The sequence below is a fragment of the Adiantum capillus-veneris genome, chromosome 24 (genome assembly GCF_014529385.1).
Source record: "Adiantum capillus-veneris isolate H3 chromosome 24, ASM1452938v2, whole genome shotgun sequence".
Classification (NCBI taxonomy): Eukaryota; Viridiplantae; Streptophyta; class Polypodiopsida; order Polypodiales; family Pteridaceae; genus Adiantum; species Adiantum capillus-veneris.
The window spans coordinates 80,632,326-80,658,693 of record NC_140954.1 but is presented as its reverse complement, the minus strand read 5'-3'; the positions used below and the strand labels follow the sequence as shown (position 1 = coordinate 80,658,693).

General features: G+C 42.9%; 1 protein-coding gene across 5 annotated transcripts in view; it reads left to right on the top strand.

Annotated features, from left to right (window-relative positions):
* The window catches only part of LOC147426650 (uncharacterized), a 72,683-nt gene extending 50,447 nt beyond the window's left edge, over positions 1 to 22,236 (top strand). Inside the window, exons 2-13 of one of the 5 annotated variants that reach the window (XM_086497999.1) lie at positions 8,770 to 8,822; positions 8,912 to 9,173; positions 9,537 to 9,883; positions 15,312 to 15,591; positions 15,711 to 15,778; positions 16,311 to 16,562; positions 17,767 to 17,842; positions 17,966 to 18,045; positions 19,108 to 19,157; positions 19,389 to 19,473; positions 21,018 to 21,116; positions 21,847 to 22,236. In XM_086497999.1, the coding sequence (XP_086354125.1) occupies positions 8,770 to 8,822; positions 8,912 to 9,173; positions 9,537 to 9,883; positions 15,312 to 15,591; positions 15,711 to 15,778; positions 16,311 to 16,562; positions 17,767 to 17,842; positions 17,966 to 18,045; positions 19,108 to 19,157; positions 19,389 to 19,473; positions 21,018 to 21,116; positions 21,847 to 22,083 (1,889 nt within the window). In that variant the 3' untranslated portion in view covers positions 22,084 to 22,236. Of the gene's footprint in view, positions 1 to 8,769; positions 8,823 to 8,911; positions 9,174 to 9,536; positions 9,884 to 15,311; positions 15,592 to 15,710; positions 15,779 to 16,310; positions 16,563 to 17,766; positions 17,843 to 17,965; positions 18,046 to 19,107; positions 19,158 to 19,388; positions 19,474 to 21,017; positions 21,117 to 21,205 lie in introns of all 5 variants that reach the window. The other 4 variants (XM_086498000.1, XM_086498002.1, XM_086498001.1 and 1 more) reach the window with 4 other exon arrangements.
* Positions 22,237 to 26,368: the final 4,132 nt, after the last annotated feature.

Genomic DNA, 26,368 nt, shown 5'->3' with positions numbered 1-26,368 from the left:
GTCAGGCGCTAAACCTTTAGCAGACACCACATGGCCTAGAAGTGTGCCTTCAGTAACGAAAAAATGACATTTGTTAGGATTTAGCTTTAGGCGTGCCTCTCTGCACCTGAGGAAGACATCAGAGAGCTGAGCGAGGTGTTCCTCTAGGTTTTCCACTGGGGTTGAACATTGAGCACCTGAGAAGGTCGAAAAATCGTCCATGAAGATGCGAAGATGATCCATAAGGAGAGGAAAAAAGATGAGATATACCGCTCTATTGAAAGAAGGTGGGGCATTTTTCAACCCAAAAGACATTCGAGTGTATATAAAAATACCCCAGGGAGTCACAAAGGCCGTTTTCAGCTGATCACCTGGATGGATGCCCAACTGATTGTATCCACTAAACCCATCCATGAAACTGTACAATACATGCCCTGCTACATCTTCGAGCACCCGCTCGGTGAAAGGTGTTGGGAAACATCTGGGATAGTTACCTTATTCAGAGCACGGTATTCTACGCACACACGGATTTTGTTGGACTGCTTCTTAGGCGCTATCACCATGGGTGATAACCACTCAGAGTGCTTCACAGGTACAATGATCCCTGCCTCTTGCATTTTTTTTAACTCTGCCTTGACCGTCTCAGCATACTTCGGGTAGAGCTTGTAAGCTCGGCCTCTTATAGGCTTAGCCCCTTCAACCAGAGGTATAGTGTGGACACCCAATTTTGGTGGAATCCCCTCTAAATCCTTGTAGGACCAAGCAAAAACATCTTTAAAAGAGTGTATGAAAGAGACTACCTGATTGAGTAATGCGAGATGCTCCCACAATCAAGCTGCTAACAGTACGTGCTGAGGGATGTCAGGATCTCCCAGGTTGACTTCTCCGACCGGGTCTGGGGGTGTAGCTGGAGAGGGTGCTTCTGAAGATGAGAGGTGAGCTGCCTCTTGGAGCTTCAAGACATCATGTGCAAGTGTTTGATCGATTGGAAACTTTGCATACTCTTCTTGTAACCATCCCTGTGGGAGCTCCTCGAAGGGTAAATCTTCAGATGCAGACGACATGACAGAGTGCTTTTGAAGGGAGTCCGACTTGGGAGATGCTCCAGGAAGGGGGAAATCTTTGGCGAGTGCATACAGAGGAGATTTCTTCCCCCTTCGGTGATGTGTTATAGGTTCCCCAAGACCGAGGGCTGCCATCGGTGGGTCCTTCGAAGCATGAGAATTTGGGGCTAACACACTTACTTCTTCGACTGTTGTACTGTCTGTTGTAGGACTTTGGACATCTGTGTCCTCCTGAGGAGTTTGAAGAGAGAGTGTTACTGGCGGCACAGGTAAGTTTTGAGTGGAGACCATGTAGCATGGCATCGAAGTGGTAGCTTCCAACCACTGTAGCAGGTCCTCGTCAGACCCGTCAGGTGGGATGGGCTGCTCAGGGTCGGGGTTGGACTGTACTGACAATGAGCTGTGCTGAGCCACTGGATCCATCCCTCCTTCAAGCCGGATTGGTTGCATTTGGGAGCTGGGAGTGTATCCACATGGCGTCGTTTCCCCAATCATGAAGTGCCTTAGTATGCCGCAACCATGGTCTACCAATCAGCAAAGAAAATCCTCCCTCCACCTGAGGAAGACTTACCACCACAAAATCCAAGCTAAATGTGAAGTCTTGTATCTTCAAAGGCACCTTCTCTACTATACCCACAAGATAGACTGTCCTCTGGTCTGCCAATGTAATAGTGAACGGAGCAGGGCGAGTAGGCTGCAGACCTAAGGCTGACATGGTAAATTTAGGCATTCGATTGATTTCACCCACCATCCACTATGACGCCTGAGAATGACTGCCCAAGAATAGATACAGTAAGACGTGGACTTTTATAGTCGGTGAGGGGAGCAGCTGGATATGAAATCATGTAGGACTCCAGGGGCTGCACAGGTAGGTGCCCGCCACTAGGCTCTATACCAGGGTACAAAGACCGAATTATTGAGAGGGTGTCACTTCTAAGACTTGCATCTAGCCGGAGCATCTCATAAAGAGACACTTGCTGAAAGGTGTTCTTCAAGATTGCTTCCGCTGTGGGCCTAGCTTCTACAACCCCTGGGCCTCCTCGGAAACTTTGACCTGTTGCAAGTCAGCTACTACTGCCAGGAAGGCTCCATCAATGTCCGAAAGCATAGAGATTGGCCTATTCTTTGCACCACTTACGGGTGCGACATTTTGAACAGGTTGCTGAAGTGTTGGACCGGATGGTCCCGTTGGCAAACTTGCTCTTTGTGCTCGAGTGAGCATCCCAGTAGGCTCTGCTGCTTGTTGTGGCTGAACTGTATGTGTAGCAGGTGCTGGCTGAGGGGTGGTGTTCACTGTGATTAGATTGATTTTCGGGAATGTAAACTCTTGTTGATTTTGATTTGGGCCTGAAGATGAGGATGCCCTTTGTTTGGGACAATCTTTACTGTAGTGGTCCTTAGACTCCGGACAATGTCTGCAAGGACGAGACCCTTCAGGTAAAGGACACTTACTTTGGTAATGCCCATATTCACCGCATCTGTAGCATAGGATTGGCCGATTAGACTGATGAAACGGGGGACGAGGTGGTCGCTGCTCTTGTTGTTGCATGGTGCTGGTGGCTGAGGTGTAGAAACTTTGGGGAACCGAGGGAGTACTGGCATGATGAAAGCTGTGGGGTGCAAAGTTGTTGTGCATACCTTGCTGCATAGGGGGTGTTGTCAGCAGAGGAGGCAACGGGTTTTGATGGCCGTAGGGTGAGACCATGCTGGATGCAGGTGCTAGCCCTTGTTGGAGAGAAGGACCTAGATTTTGTTGTATTTGCCGCAATCCTTTGATATAGTAACAATCCTTATCTTCGTGCCCAGATTTTTCGCAGAAGTGGCAATAAGCCCGAAGGGGACAGTCCTGTGGAGGATGTTCAGGAGAGCGACAAGAGTTGCACCATACCATAGCTTTGGTCTCCTGCTGAGACCGAAGCTCTTCTAGTTCTCTCTTGATTTGATCCAAAGCCTCCAGGTGCGATGGTTTCTCTTGTTTCAGAGAGATTGATTTCTCTTCTTGGAGGGCGCATTGTAGTTTGAGGGCTTCGAGTTCCCTGCGCAAGGAAGTCAAAGGATCAGCAAGACTTCCTTCGGAGAACACAGAGGGAGTATCTATGTGAGGAGAGTTGTTGAACAGCTTCCTAGCCCCCTCTATTCTAGTAGGAGCTGCGATGAATTCCTCCAGAGTGGCGTCAGGTCGGAGGCTCTCCCGGAGTTTTTGCTGAGAGGTTTTTGGAAGCGTCTTCTCCTTCCACTTCTTAACCATGAATTCACCGGGTTGCTGGGGAAGCTTGGCAACCAGAGACTTGGTTTTGGTCATAAGCTCCGCAAAAGTCTCCTTTGGCTGGAGCACCATGTTGGCCAACTCATCCAACACTTTCTCTTGGTAGTCGCCCGGCCTGAAAGCTGCACAGAACTGTTGTCTTAAGTCTGCCCAAGTTGCAAAATGATTCTCTGCAAACTGGCTGTACCATTTGTCTGCTAAGCCGTCCAAGGTGGATCGAAAAAGTACCAGATAAGCATCTTCCCTGTTAAGACCACGTCCTCTACAGAGAGATACGAACCTCCGTGCATTGTCGTCCGCATCTTCCGAGGAGAGTCCTTTGAAGGTGGGGAACTTGATGTTTACCTTGGCCAACACGCCAGCCAACGCCTCCATGGCCCCTTGTTGAGCCTGTTGCTCAATAGCCTGCTATAGCAGAATAGGAGAGAGCTTTACTGGAGAAGGTGATCTGGAAGATGTGGAACCGGATGAAGGAATGGGGAATGAAGGAGTGGGAGATGAAGGAATGGGGGATGTCGTATGTGGAGGTAAGGTTGATGAGGTTAATGGACTTCTACTAGATATCACAGGGCGTCTTCTGTTATAGTGCTTCAGAGGGCTCAGTAGTGCGCTTTGACGCTCAACTGACCGCCTTGTACGTGCCATGCAGTGAACAATGAACAGCACAGGTCTAACACAGAACAAGTGAGGATAGTGACTAGACCACCTGGTCCAGGACCAGTGACTAGACCACCTAGCTGGCCGGACGAGGAGGGCTGGACCAGGGTGAGGACTAGACCAGGACCAAAGACCAAGGACCAGGGATGAGGACTAGGACTTGGACCAGGGCGAGAGAGGACCAGACTTGCAGACTATCTACACAGTGTAAGCAAGTGTGCAGAGCCAGGTAACAACCAATTAGCTTCACGATTTTATCTCCACAAGAGTGAGACTTCCTTTGAGGTCCCACCGTGATCGCCAAAATGAGAGCACCTGTAGCGCGGATAATGTGTCGTGCTCTCTACAGTGGGTGGTCCTCAGTGCAATGTGCGTGACAATCTCACTCAAACAAACTGAACAGAAAAGGAAACCATAGACATCAACAGAGCTCACAAAGACACAACAGCAGACCAGAACATATGACTCGACTATCTCAAAGACCGATACAGACGCTGGCGTGGCAGCACACTCAGCTCCAGCCCAGGACTCATAGGTACAATGGGGGTGTCGAGGCTCAGATGTGCCGGGATGGTGAAGACGTGCTCTGTGTAAAGACCCACTCTAGACGACTACGTACAAGATAATGCCACTGGCCCCAAAACGACTACTCATATGTACAATCATCAAGAGCCACCAACGGCTCATAAAGAACATCATCTAAGTCTATCCCCACTGGGTGGCGGTGGTGACCTGGCCACGATGTCCACTAGACCACCCTGCCACGTGTCTCTGCCCAAGTGTGAACCGACCAGACCAAAGACCAACTGACCAAAGCCTAACTGTAAACTACTGTCGTGTGAAAGTGAAAGTGACACTGTAGCAGGCTACATGTTTTAGCTTTATCCTTAGATTCATTTTGAGAGTTCTTTTCCGAAGGATTAGAGGAAGATTGGCTAGATGAGTTACCGTTCTTATCATTCTTATCGTTCTGTGGGTTTTGAGGAGTCCGAGAGGTACTGTGAGAAGCCTTGTTCTCCTTAGGCTTTCCTTTGCTGTGCTTCATCTCTTGTGCGAGATCAATCGCTACTGCCTTGTTGAGATTTATTGGATCGAGTACTTCGACATCAAACTTGATATACTCGTCTAATCCATAAAGGAATGCCTCTTTGCGCTCGTCATCCGATTTGCGTAATTGGGTGCGGAGCTGCAAAACACGATTAGAGAAAGACATAACTGGCATACCATTTTGCTTGTGACTGCACGAATCATCTTTCAACCGTGCTAGGTACTGCGGTGGCATAAACCACGCCTTGAGCTTGTCTTGGAAGTCGGCCCAATTTAAAGAAAGGGGCACGCCTTCTTCAACTTCCTCTAGGTGCGCGGTCAACTGTGCCTTTTGCCATGCGTGATACCAATTAATGGCATCACCGGCAAGGTACATGGCTGCCGTCAAAACCTTGCTATTTCCTGTTTTTTTAGTTGTCGCAAAGTAAGCATTAAATTGATGCAACCAAGAATGAATAATAGTAGCATCCATCTTACCGTCATATTTACTGAACGTCAACTTCTCAGTGACGGGGTTGTTGGAATCCGCTCTCGACTTGTGCTATCGAAGGACTCGCCCACGTCTTGAGTGGCTCGGACTTCGAGGTAAGTACCTGTAGGACCAACTCTTGCATGCGTTGATCTCTTTGCGTCTCACATTCTAATTCCAAGGCGGCTCGTCTTTCTTCGGTTGCCAAGCGTGCTTGCTCACGCTCACGCTCCAAGGCTAACCGTCTTTCTTCGCGCTCGCGATCCAAGTCTGCCTTTCTTTCTTCGCGCTCGCGATCCAAGACTGCCTTTCTTTCTTCGGCCGCCAAGAGCGCTTGATCACGCTCGCGATCCAAGGTGGCGCATTGCGTCTCTTGTTGTAGCATCACGTCCATCATCGTCTTGACCAAAGCCTCCATAGGATTTGGTGCAACCCGTGGCGTAGATGGGGAAGGGGGAGGGTCGGGAAAACCTCCTGGTGGGGAAAATTCTTCTTCATCACCTCCATGCTCATCACCTTCACGCAAAGTATCCATTCCGCTTCGGGTGATGACCATACACTAAGATCTTGGGTAGTTAAGTTCACGAGGAACTTGGGTTCTTGAGGTTCTTGGGTTCTTGGGTTCTTGAGTTCTTGAGGTTCTGTAGCTTGCAATCGGTGTTAGAGAAGGCTTTTCTCTTACCTGAGCTCGACTCTTCCCTGTGGGGGCGCACCCCTTGGCGGCCTTGTGCTCACACCAAAGTTGCTTTCTCCCACCTCATGTCGATTGGTCGGCCGCTAAGTGCACGGTCCGCTCTCAATGAGTGAAACATGATTAGGAATCGACTTGCCCAAGTGGACTTGGGTTACGTGCGACCGCAACAAGCAAAAAAATTCTTGTGGTTCTTTCCTTGAGTGATACAGAACACTGCCAAAGCTCTGATACCAATGTAAGGTGCAGTGGAAGTGAATGTTGAACTTTGCTCAAGATGAGTGCTATGAACTGTGCTCAAGGGTTCCTTTTACTTACGGAAGGGAGAGCCTTCCGTTCCTTTAATGAGAGATTGCAATGGTCACAAACAAAGTGAATCGACACTGTGAATGAAGGTGCTAAGAGAGAGAGAGAGAGAGAGAGAGAGAGAGAGAGAGAGAGAGAGAGAGAGAGAGAGAGAGAGAGAGAGAGAGAGAGAAATACGACACCAGACGGTTCTCAAACCTTCCTCCAAGAGCCCCCCCTCTCTATGGCGGGCTGAAATTTGAAAACGCTAGGGCTGAAATTTGCAAATGCTGACTTTCTGCTGAATTCTGACACTGTGTTGGCAAGGACGGCGATGGCGACGACGATGCGCTGAAAACGCAGATGCTGAAATCTGCGGACAGCGGGTTGAAACTGAAAACACTGGCTGATCTGTACGGCGAGGATCTGGTGCGGGTAGGTGAGATCTGCGAGACTAGGGGCTGATCTGCTGTGTCTAAGTGCTGAAAACTGAAAACGCTGATGCTAGGGGCTGATCTGTCACCAGAAACTGCAAAACGCTAGACAAGTCTACAAGATGCAAAAACGCTAGGCCTGATCTGCAATGTGCTAGAGTCAAGTGCTGGGATCTGGAAACGCTGGCTGATCTAGGAAGTTCAAAAACGCCAGGCTTGTCTTGTGGCTTAAAACGCTAAATCTCCTACCGGTCTTGCTGAGAAGGTGCACTGCAAGTCACTGGAACTTCTATTGCCTCTTCTGCGACAAAGTGCTACGGCTAGGTTTTATTTATAGACACTTAGCAAATTTGCCCTACCTAGTTTTCCAACAAAAAGTCACTTATTAAATAATAAGTGAAAATTGGATAAATTGGAAAAATGGGTTCTGTGCACCGTAAAATGCTCATGATGGGTACTGATTGTCATGCTGATGATCATGCTGTGTGCAACCAGAGGTTATGCAACTACTCTAAGTGCTTGGACATGCACGGCCTGCGCACAGGCTCACAAAGGTGCCAGAACACTTCCTAAGTTGACATGAACCTTGGCTCTGAAGTAGCTTGTCCACATGCACATAGGGTTAGATATGCACGTGACACCCTCTCTGACTCTTACACAATTCGAAATCACCAGGCTCATCCGCTAGGACTTGACTCAGCTAGACACCAGGAAGACATGGATACAGCCAGCATAGGAGCTGGGCACAAAGATGGCTTTTTTCAGAGAGCATCTTCTCCAGCTTACGGAGGACGGTTTTGTGACGAGGCCCAGATACATGGACACCCACTTGTCTCATGGGATACGATGTGCTATTGGCCAGATACGCACATCTTCACACGAGCTGCGGATCGAGACTGGGAGATACAGTGGAGTACCAACAGAGGCCAGGACACGCCCCCTGTGTGACATGGAGCCTGAGAGAGAGTTGCACTACACATGCCACTGCCCTGTCTACTACGAGATACGAGGCCGCTTCCACTGCTTGTTCAGAGATGGCTTTGGACTACTCTCCAAAGTCATGAGGTATGAGGATCGGAGATGCCTGGGTTTGTTTCTGCTCGAGCTGCGCAGACACAGAGAGAGCTTGATGAGAGGAGAGGCTAGCCAATCTCAGACACATCACAAACTTCTTTAGAGCAGACACTGGACATCCGGAGGAGCTACTACCACAGCAGAGCTTGTCGCCTCACACCAGAGGCACACTGATCGACCAAGCGACTGAGCCGGGGAGATCCAGACGCCCACGACTGCAGAGGACTACATAGCATCGATGGAGGCTACATCAGAGGATTCGGATCACTTTGGCCCAACATGCACGACGCCCGGTCAGACTGCTGACCATGGAGGAGATTGATGAGATCTACCAACGACCGATGCTGGATCTCTTGTGATTTAGCTATCCCAGCTAGCTGCTTAGTTCACACCTACCAGTTTAGGATTCCATAGTATTTTTATTTTGTCATTTTGTTACTTTGACTTTGTATCAGATCCACCACATTGTAACGTTCTAGTCTCATAGTTCACTTTGGCCTTTTGAAGACGTTAATATAACATTTCATTTCATCTCTCTCTCTCTCTCATGCATTCTCTCTCTATCTCTTCACTTCCGCATCGTCTACTTTGACAAGAACTGGGTGGGTAATGCTAAGGTGGTGAACTTGCGATAGCTGTGACTAGTTTAAACTCATCCTTTGAGATCTGTGTAAGTTGAGAATGAAGTGCAAAATTATTAATAGAAAGCCTTTTTGAGCTTGACGCCTCTCTTTAAAAAATGGTTAAGCGTTGTGCATAATAACTTTGGTAAGGCTTTAAGAACGTTTTTTGGTGATTCTTAGCAGGATGCTTTGAGTTGTTTAGCATTAGATCCTTCAAAAGTGTAGATCGCAGAGTAAGTGCATTTTTGACAGTATTTTGTTAGCTCATGGTCTTGATATACTTGAAATTCTGACAAAATTGAGTCATTTCATTGTCCTGCAGGTGCACAGAAAAGAGGAGAGGAGAAGAGGTTGGGACACTCTCCGAGAGTATCCAAGAGAAGACCTTCTAGGAAAGGCAGTTTTAGTTAGGTTAGATCTTTCTGCTTGCATTGACGAGGTGGATGGTCTAAATGAAGAAGCTATACTGACAGCCATACCTACACTATCTTACCTGATATCTGCTGGAGCAAGGATTGTGATTACCAGTCACTGGCCTACCTTGGAATGCTCCAATAAGGCTAGCAATATTGAACTGATTGCAGGTATTGAGACCTGCAATTTCATTGTCTTTTTCCCTTAAGTTTTTGAATCACATTTAGTATATGAATGGTGCCACTGCTTCTTTGGTTCATAGTTTTTTCGTTGCCTTAATATTTATATTTAAATCAGTCCTGTAGTGTTAGCCTTCATTATGGTGAATTTATGACAGAAAATGAGTACCTTGGACATTTAACAATCTTGTGTTTGTGCATTCATGTGCTGTCGTATCTTGAATGAAAGTCAGCAGAAGACACTTTGGTTTGTGTGCGACACTGACCAAAGTTTTTTGTTTCTTTAAGGTTTTATGTAAGATTTTAGCGATAGGAATTTTGCACCATCTAATTAAGGTGGGTGTTTTGGAGCAGGTTGTTTTTCGCAGCACTTGGGTAAGACTGTCTCCACTATAAACGCAGTGAAGGGAGGTGCAGTGCAAAATGCTATCACTACCTTATCTAATGGTGATCTGCTCCTATTAGGAAATTTAGAGCAGTATAAAGAGGAGTTATCAAACGATAAAGAATATTCAAAGGAGCTGGCTGCAAATATTGATGTACTGGTCAATGATGCATTTTCAATAGCACATCGGATCCTGGCATCAACAGTTGGTGTGACATGTTTCACGAGTGCTAGACTCGCAGGTCTCCAACTCGAAAAGGAACTTTTATTTTTGACCAAGGCTACAAGTACCCCGGCGCACCCTTTTGTTGCAATTGCATGTTCCAACTCCCTTCACTTTGAACTTCTCATTGTTTTCACAATAATTTCATGACGAAGCATACTAAGCATATTTTTTAGGAAGTGGGGGCCTTGCAAGGAACTGTATTAATTGCCTGAAAAATAAATAACAAAGAAGATCAGTTTGCCACAAATAGATTAGATTTGATATGAAGTGTTCAATTGTCCTTTTGTAAGTAGTGGCTTGACTACTAACAGGCCTCGATTTTTGTAGACTCGTATTGCAAGATTGAAATCAATCCAAGATGAATATTCAAACAGGATTTGCTATAACGGACAACATCATATTTGTAGGAGCCATTTTAGAGGTGGCACTTCCGAATTTTTGGGATGATCACACCTCATCTTGGAGAGAATTGAACCTGTCATGTCTTTTCTCCAGCTTCTTGATCGGAAGGAGAGCATCACAATAACGAGTCCCACTTTCCATTTCAGTGATGTTCCATGAAAATTCTGTGCAAATCTTGCAGGCTGATGCTGCAGTTGTGACAAAATACTAGCCTTTTTTGGCATAGAAAATGCAATAGGGAGGTTTTATTAGCCATCCATGTAGTGGATGCTTGGCATATTCCATCCTTTGTTCGTCAGCCTAAGCTGACTGTCTCAGCTTCTTTTGGGTGATCCGCTAAGAGGAAGGCCGTTTGCTTGAGAGGCTAGATATGTTCCATGCAGGCGCATCGGCTGCGTCCCTTGGTTGATCCATTACTACTTTGGGGGGGGGGGAGGGGCGCTGCTCTATTTGGATTATGGATGATAGAGGGGGATCTCCTTCCTTCTTGAAGCATAGGATGCTCTTTGATTTTCTCTTGTCCATCTAAGGATGGAAGTTCCTATTCCGGCTTCAGTACTCTCTTGCTCATCCAGTATGCAGTAGTTTAGGTGCATGTGTTGGAGTTGTCTTTGATAGGCAGAGGGAGACACTTCTATCTCCAGAACCACTTCTTGTTTGATCATCCGACGCCTTTGGATGAGGTTTAGAGCTGGAGCATGTGGTGCCAGCGACAATGGACTTCTCCTATCTCCATGTTCTCTCCTTCCCCGGTGGTTGTGTGGCCTTGCAGATTTGATCACTTCTTTGCACTTTTTTGAGCTTGTTAATAGCAGTTGTGGGACAGGTTTATAATCTCTTGTGAGTTTGTCAGTACCAGTTGCTGGACAGGTTTGCAACGTTTTATGGGCAGTTTTCTTGATGATCGACAATAGATTTCTCGAGATCCTTTGGGTGACATGTTTGCACGTAGTGTCGTCAGTGGTGGGGACGTCTAGTTCCTACTCCTATAGTCAACAACATTTGGATGCTTCTTCCATACATCTCTTTGGAGAGCTCCAACCTTGGGGGCAGTCCTTCGAGTGCAAATCTGGCCACGAAAGGCAAGTATAGGAGGTTCTTCCCTTGCAGTTTTTTACCCAGCTTCCTAGCATGCTACGGATTAGCCCTAGCATGCTCAACGTAACCGCGGAACGTTTCAAGGCCGAAACGTTTCACCATGAAACGTGGCGTTTCACTACGAAACGTTTCAGTCCAAAATTAGAGCACAGTGAAACGTGAGGCCGAAACGTGAGTTTAGCGACTTTGAAACTAAAACTATGGTAACTTGTTGAAACGTTTCAAGGCCCGAAACGTTTCACCTCCCCTGACCTGTCGAAACGCGTTTCATGGTGACGTTGAGCATGCTTTATGGGCTTGTTCCCCGAGCCGGTTCCTTTACTCTTACCTTGAGTATTGGTGTCATGTTGTGTATTGGATATTGATTTCACAATTAAGTTGTGGGTATGTTTTTTTCCAGCACAAGTACAAGGGACAGTTTTGGTGAAGATTTTAAGGAAGCAAGTTACAACAATGGGAGTATATGTGCTCTTGCGAGTCTGTAAGCAGTTTTGCATATTGTATTGGCTTGTACCTATAGGTTTGATCTTGGTAGATGCAGAGGAGTAGCGAACATTTGGTTTGATCTTAGGGAGTTTGCTTGAGTAGCTAGGTTTTTTTCTGGACCTTGACGGCTTCTTTGGCAAACATGATCCTTAAGTGAGGACCTTTTGGGCCTTCCTATTCTTAGCAGTTCGAGTTTACCGATGGTGTGATACTCTTTGAGTCTTGAGTTCTTTCAGATTCAGGTTATGCTATTCAGTTACAGAGGAAGCAGTTTTACTTTAGGTTGTTTCAGATTTCTTTTTGGTGGTACTCATTCTCTTTTTCCAAGATTGAGCAGAAAGGGGGGACTTCCTATCTTGGGGGGAGTTCTCGGCTTTAGCTCTAGAGCCTTTAGCGACAGTGTTTTCTCTGTTTCGACGTGACGTTGAGTCAGTTGTTACCTCAGAGCGTACTTTTGAGGATACTTCTCTTTCAGAGGGAGCTTCCAAGTTATTATATTCAGTCGACTTCCGGTGCTCCATTCAACGGAGTACCAGGCATGGTGTATTCGAGTCCTTGGTTTCCTTGCCCATTTCTTGTGGCTTTGGATGGTGTGCTTCAGCCAATAGTGCACTTAGTATCTTGGCATATGTTTTCTTAAGCCACTTTGGTGGTTGCTTCGTCTTTTGGATTTGTGGTGTTGTGGTTGCGCTTCCCAGTGCATCCGAGCAATAGTTCCTATGTTTTGTCTTTCAGATTGACCCTTGGAGACTGTACTATCCATGGCACATTTACTTTACTTATCCTTAGAATGGCATGTTGCTTCGCATAGGTGGATAATAGTCCTTGAACTAGGAACCAATCACAATTAGATTGAGCATTCTTCATAGTGAGGAGATGCTCTTTTTGGTCCTCCTCGACTTGGTTCCAGGTTCCACAACTATATTTTTTTCTTCCGGATTCACCTACCTCGGGTTATCCGGTTACACTGTTGGAGAGTTATGACAGTTATCCATGGTTCAGGTGTTCTCCGTTCAAAGGGGGATGTGGAGCCAGCTTGGGAATCAGTTTGCGGAGACTGCTTCTTTTCAGTTCTCGTGATTCCATGTGCAGCGGACAAGATTGACAGCCTATATGGTGGCTTTCGATAGTACCTTGTTCTTCTCCTATAGAGCTTGGGTGCAGGGTCTCTTGATCTTGCCGTGTTAGCTGCAGTCTCAGTATTGATGTGTGTTCCTTTTTGTTGGATGTTAGTTCCTGGTTCACTCTGAGAATGGGGTGATATTCTCTTGGGATTGTGTTCCAAACAAATGAAGATCATTACAGTTTCACTCTCAGTTCTGATGAAGTTCCTTCAAATACAGTTTGCAATTCATCATTCTATATGGTGGTTGGTGCAGTTCTTTGGTTCTTCTTCATCGAACAATTGATTCCTTGGTAGCCCCGGTTGTCCCATTCTTTGGACTTCCCGCAACAGCTTGGAGATTCTGGCATGTGGTATATTACCAGAGTGCATGTTTCCGACTCTTTCCTCAAGGGTGAAGCACTTTAGAGTTGGGAAATGATTCGGATACCAGTAGTTTATGCATTTACCCTCAATTTTGATGCATTCTCTTGGAGCGGTCAGCAGTAGTACCTTGTGGTGCAGATGTTGGTTGTGGGACTTGTGAGTCGGTTGAGTTGAGGGGATTCTTGTTAGAGCTGGATTTACTTTCAGCAGACAACATTTTACTTCGCAGACCTCTTTCGGGGGTAGTAGTCCTTGGTCACTTGTATGAGCAGCTCTTTATCAGCATGGAGAGCCTTTCCCATCTCTCTCTCTCTCTCTCTCTCTCTCTCTCACACACACACACACACACACACACACACACACACACACACACACACACACACACAAATGTCCTTTCTCTTTCTACCTCAGTGATCTCTCTTCTCCAGAGGTGTGCCTTGTTCATGTATGTGGCATTGCAGGTGTTCTAGATCGGAGTCGAGGTGTCCACCGGATCACGAGCTAGCTCGTCTTTATGCATCTTCGGCTTCCACCTTTGACAATTTTCACTCTGCAATGCCTGATTGATCAGGCAAAGGCATGGAAGAGATGTCTACACTGCTGCTTCATGGATTTCGGCAAAGTCTTTGACACAGTACCACAGGACAGACTCTTCCATGGCCTTTAGTCACTGGGAGTCCCTTCGAAGATGATTTGGGGGATTCTCTCTCTACGAGCGTGTCTCAATCGGGGTACGTTGTCCAGGACGCACCTCACCATCTCATGCTAGCACCATTGGGGTAAAGCAAGGTTGTCCTCTCTCACCTACTTTGTTTCGGCTATATATTGATGAGCTGTCAGAGCATATCCTTTGAGATGGGCGTGAGGGTGTGTGGATTGTTGGACTTGTCCATCCGGTAGGCCTCAGACCAGGTGCATGTGCCCCTGCATGTGTTGGAGTTGGCTGTGGACGGTAGGGGGATTCTTACATCTCCGGTATACTTCTTGTACAATCATCCGAGCCAGCTAGTCCTTTGCATATCATGGTTGTACACCCCTATGCATATGGTTCTACATCCATTCGAGTAAGAGCTCCATCCCCCTCATCCCTCACACATGAACTCAGAACACATGCCGCATGTTAATCTATTTTATTTTGTTTTGCAGGTTTATGTTCAGCACTTCTATCGTTTTTTCTGGATACCTAGAGGATAAACACATGTACATTGTTCTGTCTCATAGGCTGATTCGGCCTCTAGAAGACTTTAAGGAAGCTTTCATATGCCACCTTGCTGCTGCACTTCTCATTGGAATTTGGTGCTGCACGTTGGGCTCTTTGTGCAGGTGGCGCACACTGTTGTTTAATTGGGGCTTTGTGCAGGTCTTACGCACACTACAGAGGAGTTTTTTTTTTTCAATTGAATGCTTGTTCTCATACCCCTAGATTTAGAGCTCCAACCCTTCATTGCTACCAGGCTCCTCCCCACCAATGTTTACGCCATCCTCACCTCACAGCCTAGGGTTTTTTTTCATAATAGCACTTATTTTTTTATTTTCCTCCGCACTCAAAAGGATGTACTCCTCTGTATTATATGGTCTTTGGTCAATCCCAAGCTGAGGGTTAGCCGTAGTTGCTTATGATTGACATGCAAGTCTGAAGGCTTTTAGTAGAATCCTTTTTAGATTGCGCTTCAGTGGTGAGTGAGTATGATGTAGCCTCGTGAATGTAGCACAAAGGAATGGATGTAGGATTCTTTTGTGTCGAGGAGTCTACAACTTGCACTTTCCTTTATAGGTGAACCTGGTCTTTTCCTGGATTCATCTAGGTGTATAATTGAATGAATTTGACATCAGATTTAGAAGCTTGACTGTGTGTGAGATTTCTGATGGGTTGAGATTTTTAAGATGGAAAAAGAAGAGCCAAATCACACAAAGTCTCCTTTTGATCAATTTCTATGTTTGCCCAAACATGCAATGCACCTTTTGATTGGTTGCAGTTTAGCATATGCGAATGCTAAAGACAGGCAGGTTTATTCAGACACGCTTTTATTTTGTCAATTGCAGATAGGCGGATCACGACTTTCACAGACCCTTAATGTACTGAATGAGCTGCTAAAGACATGCAGCTCTATAGTGATTACAGGGTCCATAGTGTTCATGTTTTTCAAAGCCTTAGGGTATAGGTGTTTTTCATCTTTTACAGAGGATGCATTGGTGCCAGATGTTGTAAAGTTTTTAAATTCGGCAGCAGCCCAAAAGGTGGACGTAATACTTCCCCTTGACCTACTGTGTATCAAAGAAGGATTTTCTCACGCGACCTTCAGACCAGACAATGTACCTGAAGGTGAGGTTATTATGTCAATATAGGAATGTAACTCTTGTATTTCATTTGAATTATATGGCAATGTGTTTTGAACCTGCAAATTCCAACTTCTGATGCTCGTGTGTAAATTTGCTTTGAAGGTTGGGTGCCAGTATCTGTGGGGCAGAGTACGTTAGAAAGAATTGAAAATGCATTGCTTGGTTCAAAGGTTAGTTTTGAGATCTAATGTTTGACATTTTACTACTTGTCACCAAGTTTTTGTGGGTTTCTCGCAAAGCTAGGGCCTTTATTGAAAGATTCACACTGTTATTGGATTTGACTCCATCCATATGTATTTGTGCCATCTCATCTTGGTTCATACTATCCTTTAGTCCGAACTGCCAGTGCATTCATAGATAGTTTATGCACGTCAATACCTGAAAAAACTTCTGGAAATGCAGAAAACATTTTCTGAGCAGAATGACCAATCCATTACTCATCGTCAATAGAGAGTTTGCATTTCAATACCACTCTAGCAACCTTCTGATATGATATAGAAAGCGCACCCTACTGTGCTACAAAGTGCCTTTTCATAACTGCTCACAATTTATGGACTGTGCGATAACAAACATTAGTTTAAGCTAATAGTGTATATTGTTCTTATCATCATTTTAAAGGAGTTTCTTGTTATCTGGTGATTGCTGGTATACTGAATCCAGTCCATGATAGTCATTGTAAGATTTTTACTGCAATTTCAACAGATGGCATTGTGGATTGGTCCACTCTCACTAAGCAATATAGTAGAGGATAACAATGTGTCAAAGTCACTGGCTAAAATATTTAGCAAAATAAGCAGACAAGGCTGTATAACCATTGTGGGAGGTAGGCAAGCTACCTCAGCTATCAGGGCGGATGGTGAATCTGGGTTGATATCTCATATTTCAACGGGTGGAGCTGCATTTATGGAGTTTCTGAAGGGTATGAACTTGCCAGCAGTCTCTGCTCTTGACTTTGTAAGTCTCTGTTCCATGCTTGTGGTGGCACATGTATTAGGCAAGTAAATCTTGAATTTCTTAGATTTGTCTGTGTGTATGTACTTGCTGGTAAGTATGCCAAAGATGGTCCGTTTCCAGTAAATCCTACTACAGCTTGAATTATACACCATTAGTTAAATAGCGTCTGCCTGCTTGAGGTGATCTGTGGGAAGGTATTCAATAATCATAGATACATGGAATGTGGAACGGGAATGGCCAGAAGTGGTTTTTTTATATTTGTTCTTTTTTTTTTTTGGGGGGGGGGGGGGGGGGGGGGGGGGGGGGGGGGGGGAGGAGGGGGTGGAATTGAAGAATGGCAGGGGAGGGAGATGGTGTAGAGGAGAGTGAAGAAATGCAAATTCCTTCAAGTGCTTGTCTTGAGTGGCTCAACGCCCCCAAAAAAGATGGGTGGTTATCACCTACCAAACCTTTTGTTGGCCACTTTCTAATCTTGGAATGGGTCCTTGACAACCGGAACGATGCAGGAACTTATTCCAGAACAGGGCCAGAATGCATTGTGTTTGAACAAAAATTGAAACGGCACATGGCCAGGACGGCAATTCAGGAATGACCTTTAGGCCCAACGCATGCCCAACAGTGCAAAGACCCAGTGCGGGTTCCCCGTTCCTGGCAATAAATATAGGAACAAGAGATTTTCAGTGGAATGGAACATAATTGTCTCATGAGGACTTGAAACTTGATAGCCATCAATTGTGCAAGATGAACAAACAAAGGTGACAATTTTTTAATGTTTTAGGAGCAGACTATGCAAGGGAACATACAGCCTCAGCCTTTAAAGTTATGCTTTGTAACCCATTGGAATCGTTTGTTCATTATAGAGAATCAGAAAATTCTCATCTCTACATTGGATGAAGGTCATCCTCTCCTATTTGTACAATAGAGGTGTACTTTCTATGAGCAGACGTAGTAAACGACAGAAAACAGTAAGTCCCTGTGGCAGAAGTTGGGTTAATTGAATAAATCAATTTAAAACCCAGCACACCCTGCCCCAGAAATTCCCATGCAAATACAACTACACAATCTGTTAGCATGTGATAATTTTGGGTATCGATTGATTAAATAATTGCAAATTGATAATTTGTATTTGTTGTTTTTAGTCTTGAGGTTTGTGCTTTGGCAAGTCTCCAAAGCAAGTTGTAATTATTATTTCTGGTGTCTTTAGGCGTGTCCAGGCAAATTAGAATGGGAAAGAATTTACAGCTGTCCTAGTCTTCCATTAGTCATAGATGTTGGATGTGGTATGTTCTCTCACAGAAACGCTAGCTCATGTTTTATTAATTTACTCGGTGTCATGTTACTTTCTCAGATGATTGTCATGTCCTGCAAGTGGCGCTTACCATTTTTGACTTGAAAATTGGCAGGTAATGGCCTCTTTATTTTGAGAATGGCGAGAACCTCTGTTGGGTCTCTCAACTTCCTTGGTTTGGAAGTGAGGAAAAAGGTTTATATTTTTTAATAACTTATCTTATCGAGTTCTGCCCCTTTTCTCATATCTTCTGCACCGAGAAACGTTGTTTGTCTTCTACCAATGTGCAGAAAAACTTATGCATGCAGAGTTTTGGAAATCTTCATTAAGAAGGTCGTTTTAAACAAAGTCTGTCAAGTATGTACTTGTGAAAGCGCCACTCTTTGAGTGTTATGCTCTTTTGCAGTATAATTAGAAAATGATGGGGCTGGTAGTAAACAATGGCTGTATGTTTCTGTGGGGTATGAAATTCTAGACACTTTCAGCTCATGTTTTACTTTCACCTACCAAATTAGCTGGAGTTGGCACCTACTAGTGTTTTCGACAAAGTGTTCATAAAGAACCATAGTAACATGAGACGCGTCCCGGATAGCTCAGACGGGGAATGGGGTTCAGGGCTTAGAGGGGGGGAGCCTTGTTTTCACAAGAGGGGTTCAAAACAAGTTGAGGACAAAAGAGACGGGAGGATAGTTGGGACGGAAACTCCAAAAATGGATGTCCCATGTTACTATGTAAAGAACTCATTAAAGCAGCTATGTAAGCAGTGCCACCTCATCTTTGCAAAGTGGTAGCTGACACACAGTAAGCACTGGTGGCTTTTGGCAATGAAAGGACGTCTGCTAAATAAGAATTGTCCTCGTTTGTAGGTTGTGAAAAAGAAACATGTAGGATGCAGCCACAATCTAGTTGTACCATCTGAATCTAGTTGAAGTTTTCAGTCTGATTCTACTCCTTTTTTTCAGTTTTCTATAAGATTTGGTAGTAGGATCCTTATCAGAAGTCTCGTCTTTACAGAAGTGTCTAATTATCTAAACTCTGCCATACAGCTAGCTTTTCCCTGGATTTTGCACCAAATAGGGTCATTTTTTACTGAAAATTGATTCGACTTTATGTGAGAGTTGTGCGACACAGCCTACATAAGGCTCAGCGAGTTTTCCTGCATGACTTTCCTGAAAGTGATACTCGATAACTGCAATTGATTTTTGAGAATTAAGGCGCTGGTATACGCAGTGACCTTCTTGTTTTTGTTGTGTGCAGCTTGTCGATCAATGTCTTACCTCTGTCACAGATGATCAAGCAGATAATGTGTAAGTATTTTGACAAATACTTTGTGGAATTTGGTGTTGCTATTACTTCATTTACAATGAGAAGAGAATTTCATTGCAAGTCAATATGGTACAAGCTGAACCAATTTATGTTGAGAGTTAATGTGTGTTAATTTGGTTGTTTTCACTTTCATCAGAGCATAGCCAGCCCCTTGATTCTTTTGATTCTGAGAAATACCAATAGCAATGGATCTGATGAGTTCATATTTTTAGGCACTTTGTTGAAGCTGATGCGGCAACTATGTTCAAGAGAATTGTTTCCAGTTATCCAGGAAAAATAATTTTGGTGGCTATACAGGTGAGTTATTGTTCAAAGTGGTTCTTACTATTTGGTTGAAATTTATGGCTATTAAGAGATCAGTAAGTGGTATGGCTAAAAAGAACAAGTCCTTTTAACAGAAGGAAACAGTAATGCTAACTCGGCACATGTTTCAATAATTATCATGCTGATACAAGGCAGAAAAGTGTACGGCCTTCTGGTCACACTGAAGAGGAATTTACTCCAGCCCTTCATCTAACAGCAATGCTGGTTATTAAAAGAGAGCTCCTGACTGCAACTCTATGTATTATTCTGGAGTGAAAGCAGGCGGCGGTTTCTCTTTATACAGACCCCAAGGATGGTGACCAGGCGAGACCCCTTCCTCTTTAAGAAGCTCAAGAAAGATGCCAGTGGCCTTTATTTTGAAGGCCAGAAATGAGAACAAAGAAACAATAAGCAGAAAACGAAAAACTGCCAAGGGGGCAGATTAGAAGATTATAATGGGGAGTTCAGGAACGTGAATTGAAAACTATTAAGCTTGGCCATTTCACATTTCACATAAAAGTAGAGCATCTCAATGAAGCCTCTGATATACGTTTCCTCCTTCCTCTTCCAAGCTAAGTGTCACAAGGTAGGCACACTCTCCTTCATGTGTAATATCTATCAAGTACACGATCTGAAATTATAATCCTGGCTTCCACCAATGAATGACCCAGTTGGGATTTACGTCGCAATGCCCGTGGCTTTGGTCACATCCAACATAGGCCAAAAACTGCTTAATCAGGTAACAAATAGCTTATGCATGTGTAGCATTGCCTCAAATCTATGCTGAATTCTTTCAAAAAGTATCAGGAATACTGTCCGCTGCCCCTGGAAGGTCTCATGTCTGGCGTCTGCATGTCTACTGGAACTTGTATGGTTCCAGACTCTCTACTATCTAAGGTCCCACTCAGTTTCCCCTCAGGTTCAAATGAATGCTCAGAGACAAAAAACAAAGGGGTGCCAATCTAAATGACAGCTTATGGAGACCTTTCTTAGTCATAGGATTTGAAAGGGGCTGTTGGTTGTGTTGCATGGGTGAGGCTATTAGTATCTTAAGGTGCTCTAAAGAGGTTTTGGTGCCCTCTGTATTTCCTTCAATTCTCTTTACCTGGGTATGAGCCAGATTCTTTAGGCATCACAACCATTTATGGGCCTCAGGTCCCGACAGTGTTCTAGAGTCTTGGGCAATATCCAAATTCTCCTAGTGGTGTGAATTGGCCAGCCTGCAACTATTTGCGGGACTGTAGCAAGATTCAGTTGACATATTTGGATTATAGCAGAGCATTTCGATGGGATATGCACTCACCACAAGTTGATTCTAGATGAAGCTTGCAGGTGCCTCTATCGTGGTCAAGAATTTGCTGGTTTTTAATAATGCATAGGTAAGAAAATGTCCAGCTTTGTGGTCAAGTTTTGTTTATAGGCAATTTGTGGTCAGAAACTGCTTGCCCACTTCTTGTAAGAATGACTCCTAGTTTCCTTTTGCTTGTAAGGCTTTCAACTGTCTTCATATTGTCTTACGTGGAGGTATGGTTTTGCAGTGTCCAGTTCCAAATTTCACCAATACAGAAACTAGAAGAAGGATGGTGCAGAAACAACTTGTTGAGCAGATATTACACACTATATCAACAGATGGCAAGGTTGGTTCTCATTTATGATGTTCTCTTTCTTATTAATTTCACCAAGATAAGGCAAGATTTGAAACTTTGCTCTCTCTATTTATTTTCAGTCTTTATGTTGTCCCAGTAGTCACACTACTGGGGTTTCAAATGGCAGACTCCGGTTCAAACTTGGGGCTAATGGGGATTCTTCTGTCCATTTAGGGACCTTGTATACAAAACAGGGAACCATGTCTGATGGCCAAATTATTGAGTGCCTTTTTCCAAAGGGAGGTTGCTACTTTGCCACAAGTGTTGCCCTATGATACAAGAAGACTGATGTACCTTAAGCCACTCTTGATCCTCCCTATGTCCATCATACTTTAAATGTATGTATAATCATTGCTTTATGACGGTAGAATAAGCCCATCCTGTGGGCAAGGCGGATGCAATGTTTTATATGTCAGTAAATCAGCTTGAAGATTCACTGATGAAAGGTGGTGGTGGTGCTCTCCAGTATTCAAGGTTTGATTTAGACATTGAGTTTTATAAAGAAGCTATAGTTTTCTAGATGGCTTCTTTGGCTACAATCAGGTGAGAATAGCACCGCAAGACCAGCATAAAACAGCATTTGCCACCTTTTGGGGAATCTTTGCTTACCGGGTCATGCCCTTACATCTGTACACCGCATTCAGTAGTTGCAATAGTAGATTCTCTTTTGGACCAGCATCGGGTAAACATCCTGAGGGTAATTACTTCGGTTTCCTTTCAGATTTTTTTGCAGTCAGATGTGAAGTCAGTGGCAATGCAACTGAGAAAAGACTTCCTAGAGTATGAAAAAGGTCGTTTACGAATGAGCATTGAGCACCATGATGCAGCAAAGTGTGACTCAGAGGGTTGGCTATTAACTAATCCTCTAGGTGTTTCAAGTGATTGGGAGGATCATGTCCTTCAGCGCGGGGACCAAATGTTCCGAGTACTGCTTTCTTGCTTCTCTAATTCTCATTGAGGACAGGGACTTCATGTTGTATTCATTGTTAACATAGCAAAAAAGAGAAGAACAATTTTAGGAAGCATATTGATGTAAAGCATTGAGTTCCAAATGGCATGTAAAGCTTTTTCTAAAATTAATGAGTTTTGAGGACGATTGTATGGTGAGTTATACGTTCGACGTATGCGACAACTTGTATGTTCTGTCATGTACCATGAACTAGTACATTTTGTTCAGGACTCGTTCAATAGTTTTCAGGTCAAGGTTCAGGTTTCTGTTAACTAGTCAAAATGACCATCTTTCAACATTGTGGGCTGCTTTTCTGGTCTTTTTCCACGCGTTCAGGCTCTAGCCCTTTCTCCTGTGTAAGCTCTTTTCCCTCATGTTTGTTCTTCAATGACTAGACTCTAGGCTGAAAAACACGCCTTCTATTTTTTATCATATGTACGATCCACCGTATGTTACAATTTTTTTATTTTGATTACTACCATGAATACATCATGCAAATTCCACATATATATGAGGAAGTGATGTTGAATAGTAATTTTAGAAATTTTCTCTATATTGATGAAAGGCACAATCTTTCTTGATCGTGTACCCAATAATGGATTCTCTCTCTTTTGTGCACCATGAGTTGATAGGTGCCCAGCATGACCCTTGACATAGATATCGTCTTACAATTGATTTTTAAAAGGATTTTTTGGGTCATTTTTGGAGTATCTTGAAACTAATGATTTTGCTCATATTGCCCATAAATAGGTGCAAGGTGCTTCACTTGATAATGCTAGTAATGTATAAAGTGCTCTCAAAAGTGGTCACAAGCAGCATTGAAGTCCTATTACACAGGGTTTGCAAACAAAATACACTTGATGTTTTGCACGCTTGCCATTCTTTTCAGCCCATTCACTCAATTTTATTTCTAAGAAGGCAAATAATGGTAATTCTTCAAAAAGTGTATTTGACCATGGAATATGTGATGCTTTCTAGTCAAGATGTCCTTTTCTAGTAAGAAGCTATCACAAGATGTTTGTATCTACAAGGGAATTACAAGGTTGAGTCATTCCTTTTATTGCAAAAAGTTATGATATAGCTTTTGACAAGGAAGCTTTCGATACATTGGGATTATATTGTTAATGTTTTGGTTGTAACATGTGTCTCCAATTCTTCCAAAATAAAAAAACTCAATTCAAATCAAGCAAGTTTTGATTGAAAAGGGAAAGAACCTTAGATGATGGAAGTCGAAAGGGAGAAAGAATTGGAAGATCAAAAGTTAATACATTAGCTACAAAAATGTCTTATCAAAATTGTGTTTAATTTTATTTCTTTTGATCACAACCTTTAAATTTTCTTATAGTTTTTATAAAACTTTGTCCTTAGGAATTTGGCTTATTGATGATTTTTTCAAGAGTATCAAAATGGTAGACCCTAGTCTGTTTGTATCATGCAGGGACAACTCATTTAAAACTTTGCCAATTCTTGTCCACACTGACTCTTCTCTTTCTTGTGTAACCCTTGGGGGTTCCTTTCACCCATAAAAGGAAACTTTTTTTTTTTGAAAACCATTTAAGAGGGAGTGAGAGGACTCAACCAAATTAACCTTTAGTCTTATACTTGCCTTTCAAGAAGGATAGCTAAACTTGGAAGGATTCTTGTAAATATTATCTCCAATCAATCAAGGTTGAAGTCTTATGTCTCTTGCTAGCTTTATCAATTGACACTTTTTTGAAGGGGTTGATAAGTAAGGTGTTTTTTTTTTGGTTATTTTGTTAATTTTTGTTTTTCATCTCCAAGTCAAATTTATATCTCCACGTCTGCTACTATTTCTACCTCTACTCCAATCTCCATCTCTATTGTGTCTTAAGTGTTTCTTTTGAAGGAATTCAAGCAACAATGTTCTATCAACAATCTTCTTGTGAAGAAATGCTAGTGCACAAGGTACATCTCTCTCCGCTACTGGTACATCTTTTTCCGAAGTATCCTTATTGCTTACGATAAGAATAGGGCTTGTGAAGGAAACTTCTCTTCTCTCATATCTATATTTTTTACATACTAATTTTATTTTAGATGAATAATCCACATGATGTGAATTTCTATCGCTTCCACTCTGTGCGATCTATTACAATTAACGTATGAATTAGTCGTAAAATACACTTTCAACAACTATAGTGTTTCTCTTTGGCTTAGAAAGACTCAATGCAATACTTCTTTCATCGGATTCCATCATACTATCTCTTATAGAATATAACTTTTCTTTTGACGTAAGTGTAGTTATTTTGCTATGAACCAAGAGGATTTGTACACACAATTAATCCCAATCACTAGACAAAACATATATATATTATGGTAAGCACAAATTACAATTTCAAAAAACAATCCGTAGCCTGTTTGATCGGCAAAGATTGAACGCCATTAACTCATCTGTTAACCCTTTCTTATTATCCATGATACGATACGATCTCAATATTGATGTTTTCATCTTTGTGTTGTTTTGATATGCTATTATGTGTTCTTTCTTTGTGTGTGTGAGTGCGAAAGAGAGAGTGGTGCTTTTTTTATTGCACTTTCTTCCAAACTCTAAACTTCATGGCATCTATGATCTAAATCCTTCACATAGTTGTTGGAGTTCTCTCACAAACTCTCACAGCCAAAAGCCCTGTGCTTTCTTGGCAAGATCGCAAACTTCTCAACACCGTGATGCATCACTTAGGTGGCATGTGGCTCTTGCCCCATGGTATACCATCCTTGCCCGACCATGTAATCTGGCTATTATTTGGAAGGTGGGATAAGCATCTCCCCTTGTAGGCCCAATGTGACAAAAAAAGAAATGTTAGTGTTATAATTTCGTCATAGTATGCGAAGTATTGTTTATAGGGTTACCAAGACATATGCAGTATGATGTTTATTGGCATTACCTAGGCATCACTTTGTAATACATTTTATGTTGTGATCTTACATTTGGAATAAGTATGATATATACCTTGAGTCGATTGCGTCTTTTGAGTGATATATTGGATGTGATCAAAGCTCACTCCATTGATATATTTATAAAATCTTAGTTTTTGGGGACATTTATACCAAGGGTATTCGCCTTTCCTCCTAGCAGGTCAGTTGAACCAGGAGTTGAACGTTCTTGACATTCATCATCTTGTACTTGCACAAAAGTTTTCATGCTTTTTTTGTTTTTTTGAGTAGAATAATAATAAGTATGTGTAACTCAATCTGGAGGTTAGTCTATGAGGAGTCACGTATTGTTTTGAATATTATTATGATGATACTATACTTTCATGATTTATGGGTATGTTCTATAAATGATATATCAAAATACTTGTCAAGATCCATTGTTAATCTACAACGATATATTATATATATTGGACAATAGGGCCATGTATGAAACTTTTTAAACAATGACAATCAAGATTTTGAAGAACATATACCATATCACTAGTGATGTAATTGGACATTCAAGTGTCATGAGACACTAAAGTGTCCCGTTTTTCTACTAAGTTTCGACATTTTATTTGTTAAGCTAGAAACAAGTTTTTTACACCTTGCTTCTATCATAGGTTGGTTATCAGGAAAAGAAAACATTGGATTTTTCTCCATGTCAAAGTACGAGTCATATAGAGAGAATTATAGTAAGTTTTAAGTTGTAAATTTAATAAAATTTTTAAGCTGTTTTGTCAAAAAATCATAAAATACTTATATCTTTTTGTAGAGATGACTTTTTTTATGTTTGTAAAAGCCAAGTGTTAGTACTTAGTGTTATACAACAACGGAATGCCCTTCAAGGACTAGTTTTCAAGTCATTTTCAAGTTATAAATATATTTACAAACTTGAACACATGCTGATTAAGAGCATAATTTTGGCATTTCAAAGGTCCTCTCATGGAATTGGGGCTATTCTAGTGCACTTTGACAACTCCAAACGACTTTATAGGTTGAAACCAAGAAACTACGTATTTTTTCGGCTCCCTAACTCAATTAAACTCATTGCTTGGATCCTCTTGAATTTCTTATTGTACAAAATCTCTCGAAAATCTTGAATCCTCCACAATATCATTAAAACCAAGGTTTTAGGTGTTCCAATTGTGTCCTTACCACTTACTTTTACGCATTTAGTTGATCTACGTGGAAAGTTTGAAGTTATTTGAGGTTTTGAATACTTTTTCCTCAAGAATCAAAACACCAAATTTATCTCATGCGCAATTTGAATATTTGAAATGATTGAATAATTTTTGCTTACCAAAGCACACGTACTTTCCACCTTCACATACAACGACACGCTTGAAATGGCCATCAAACA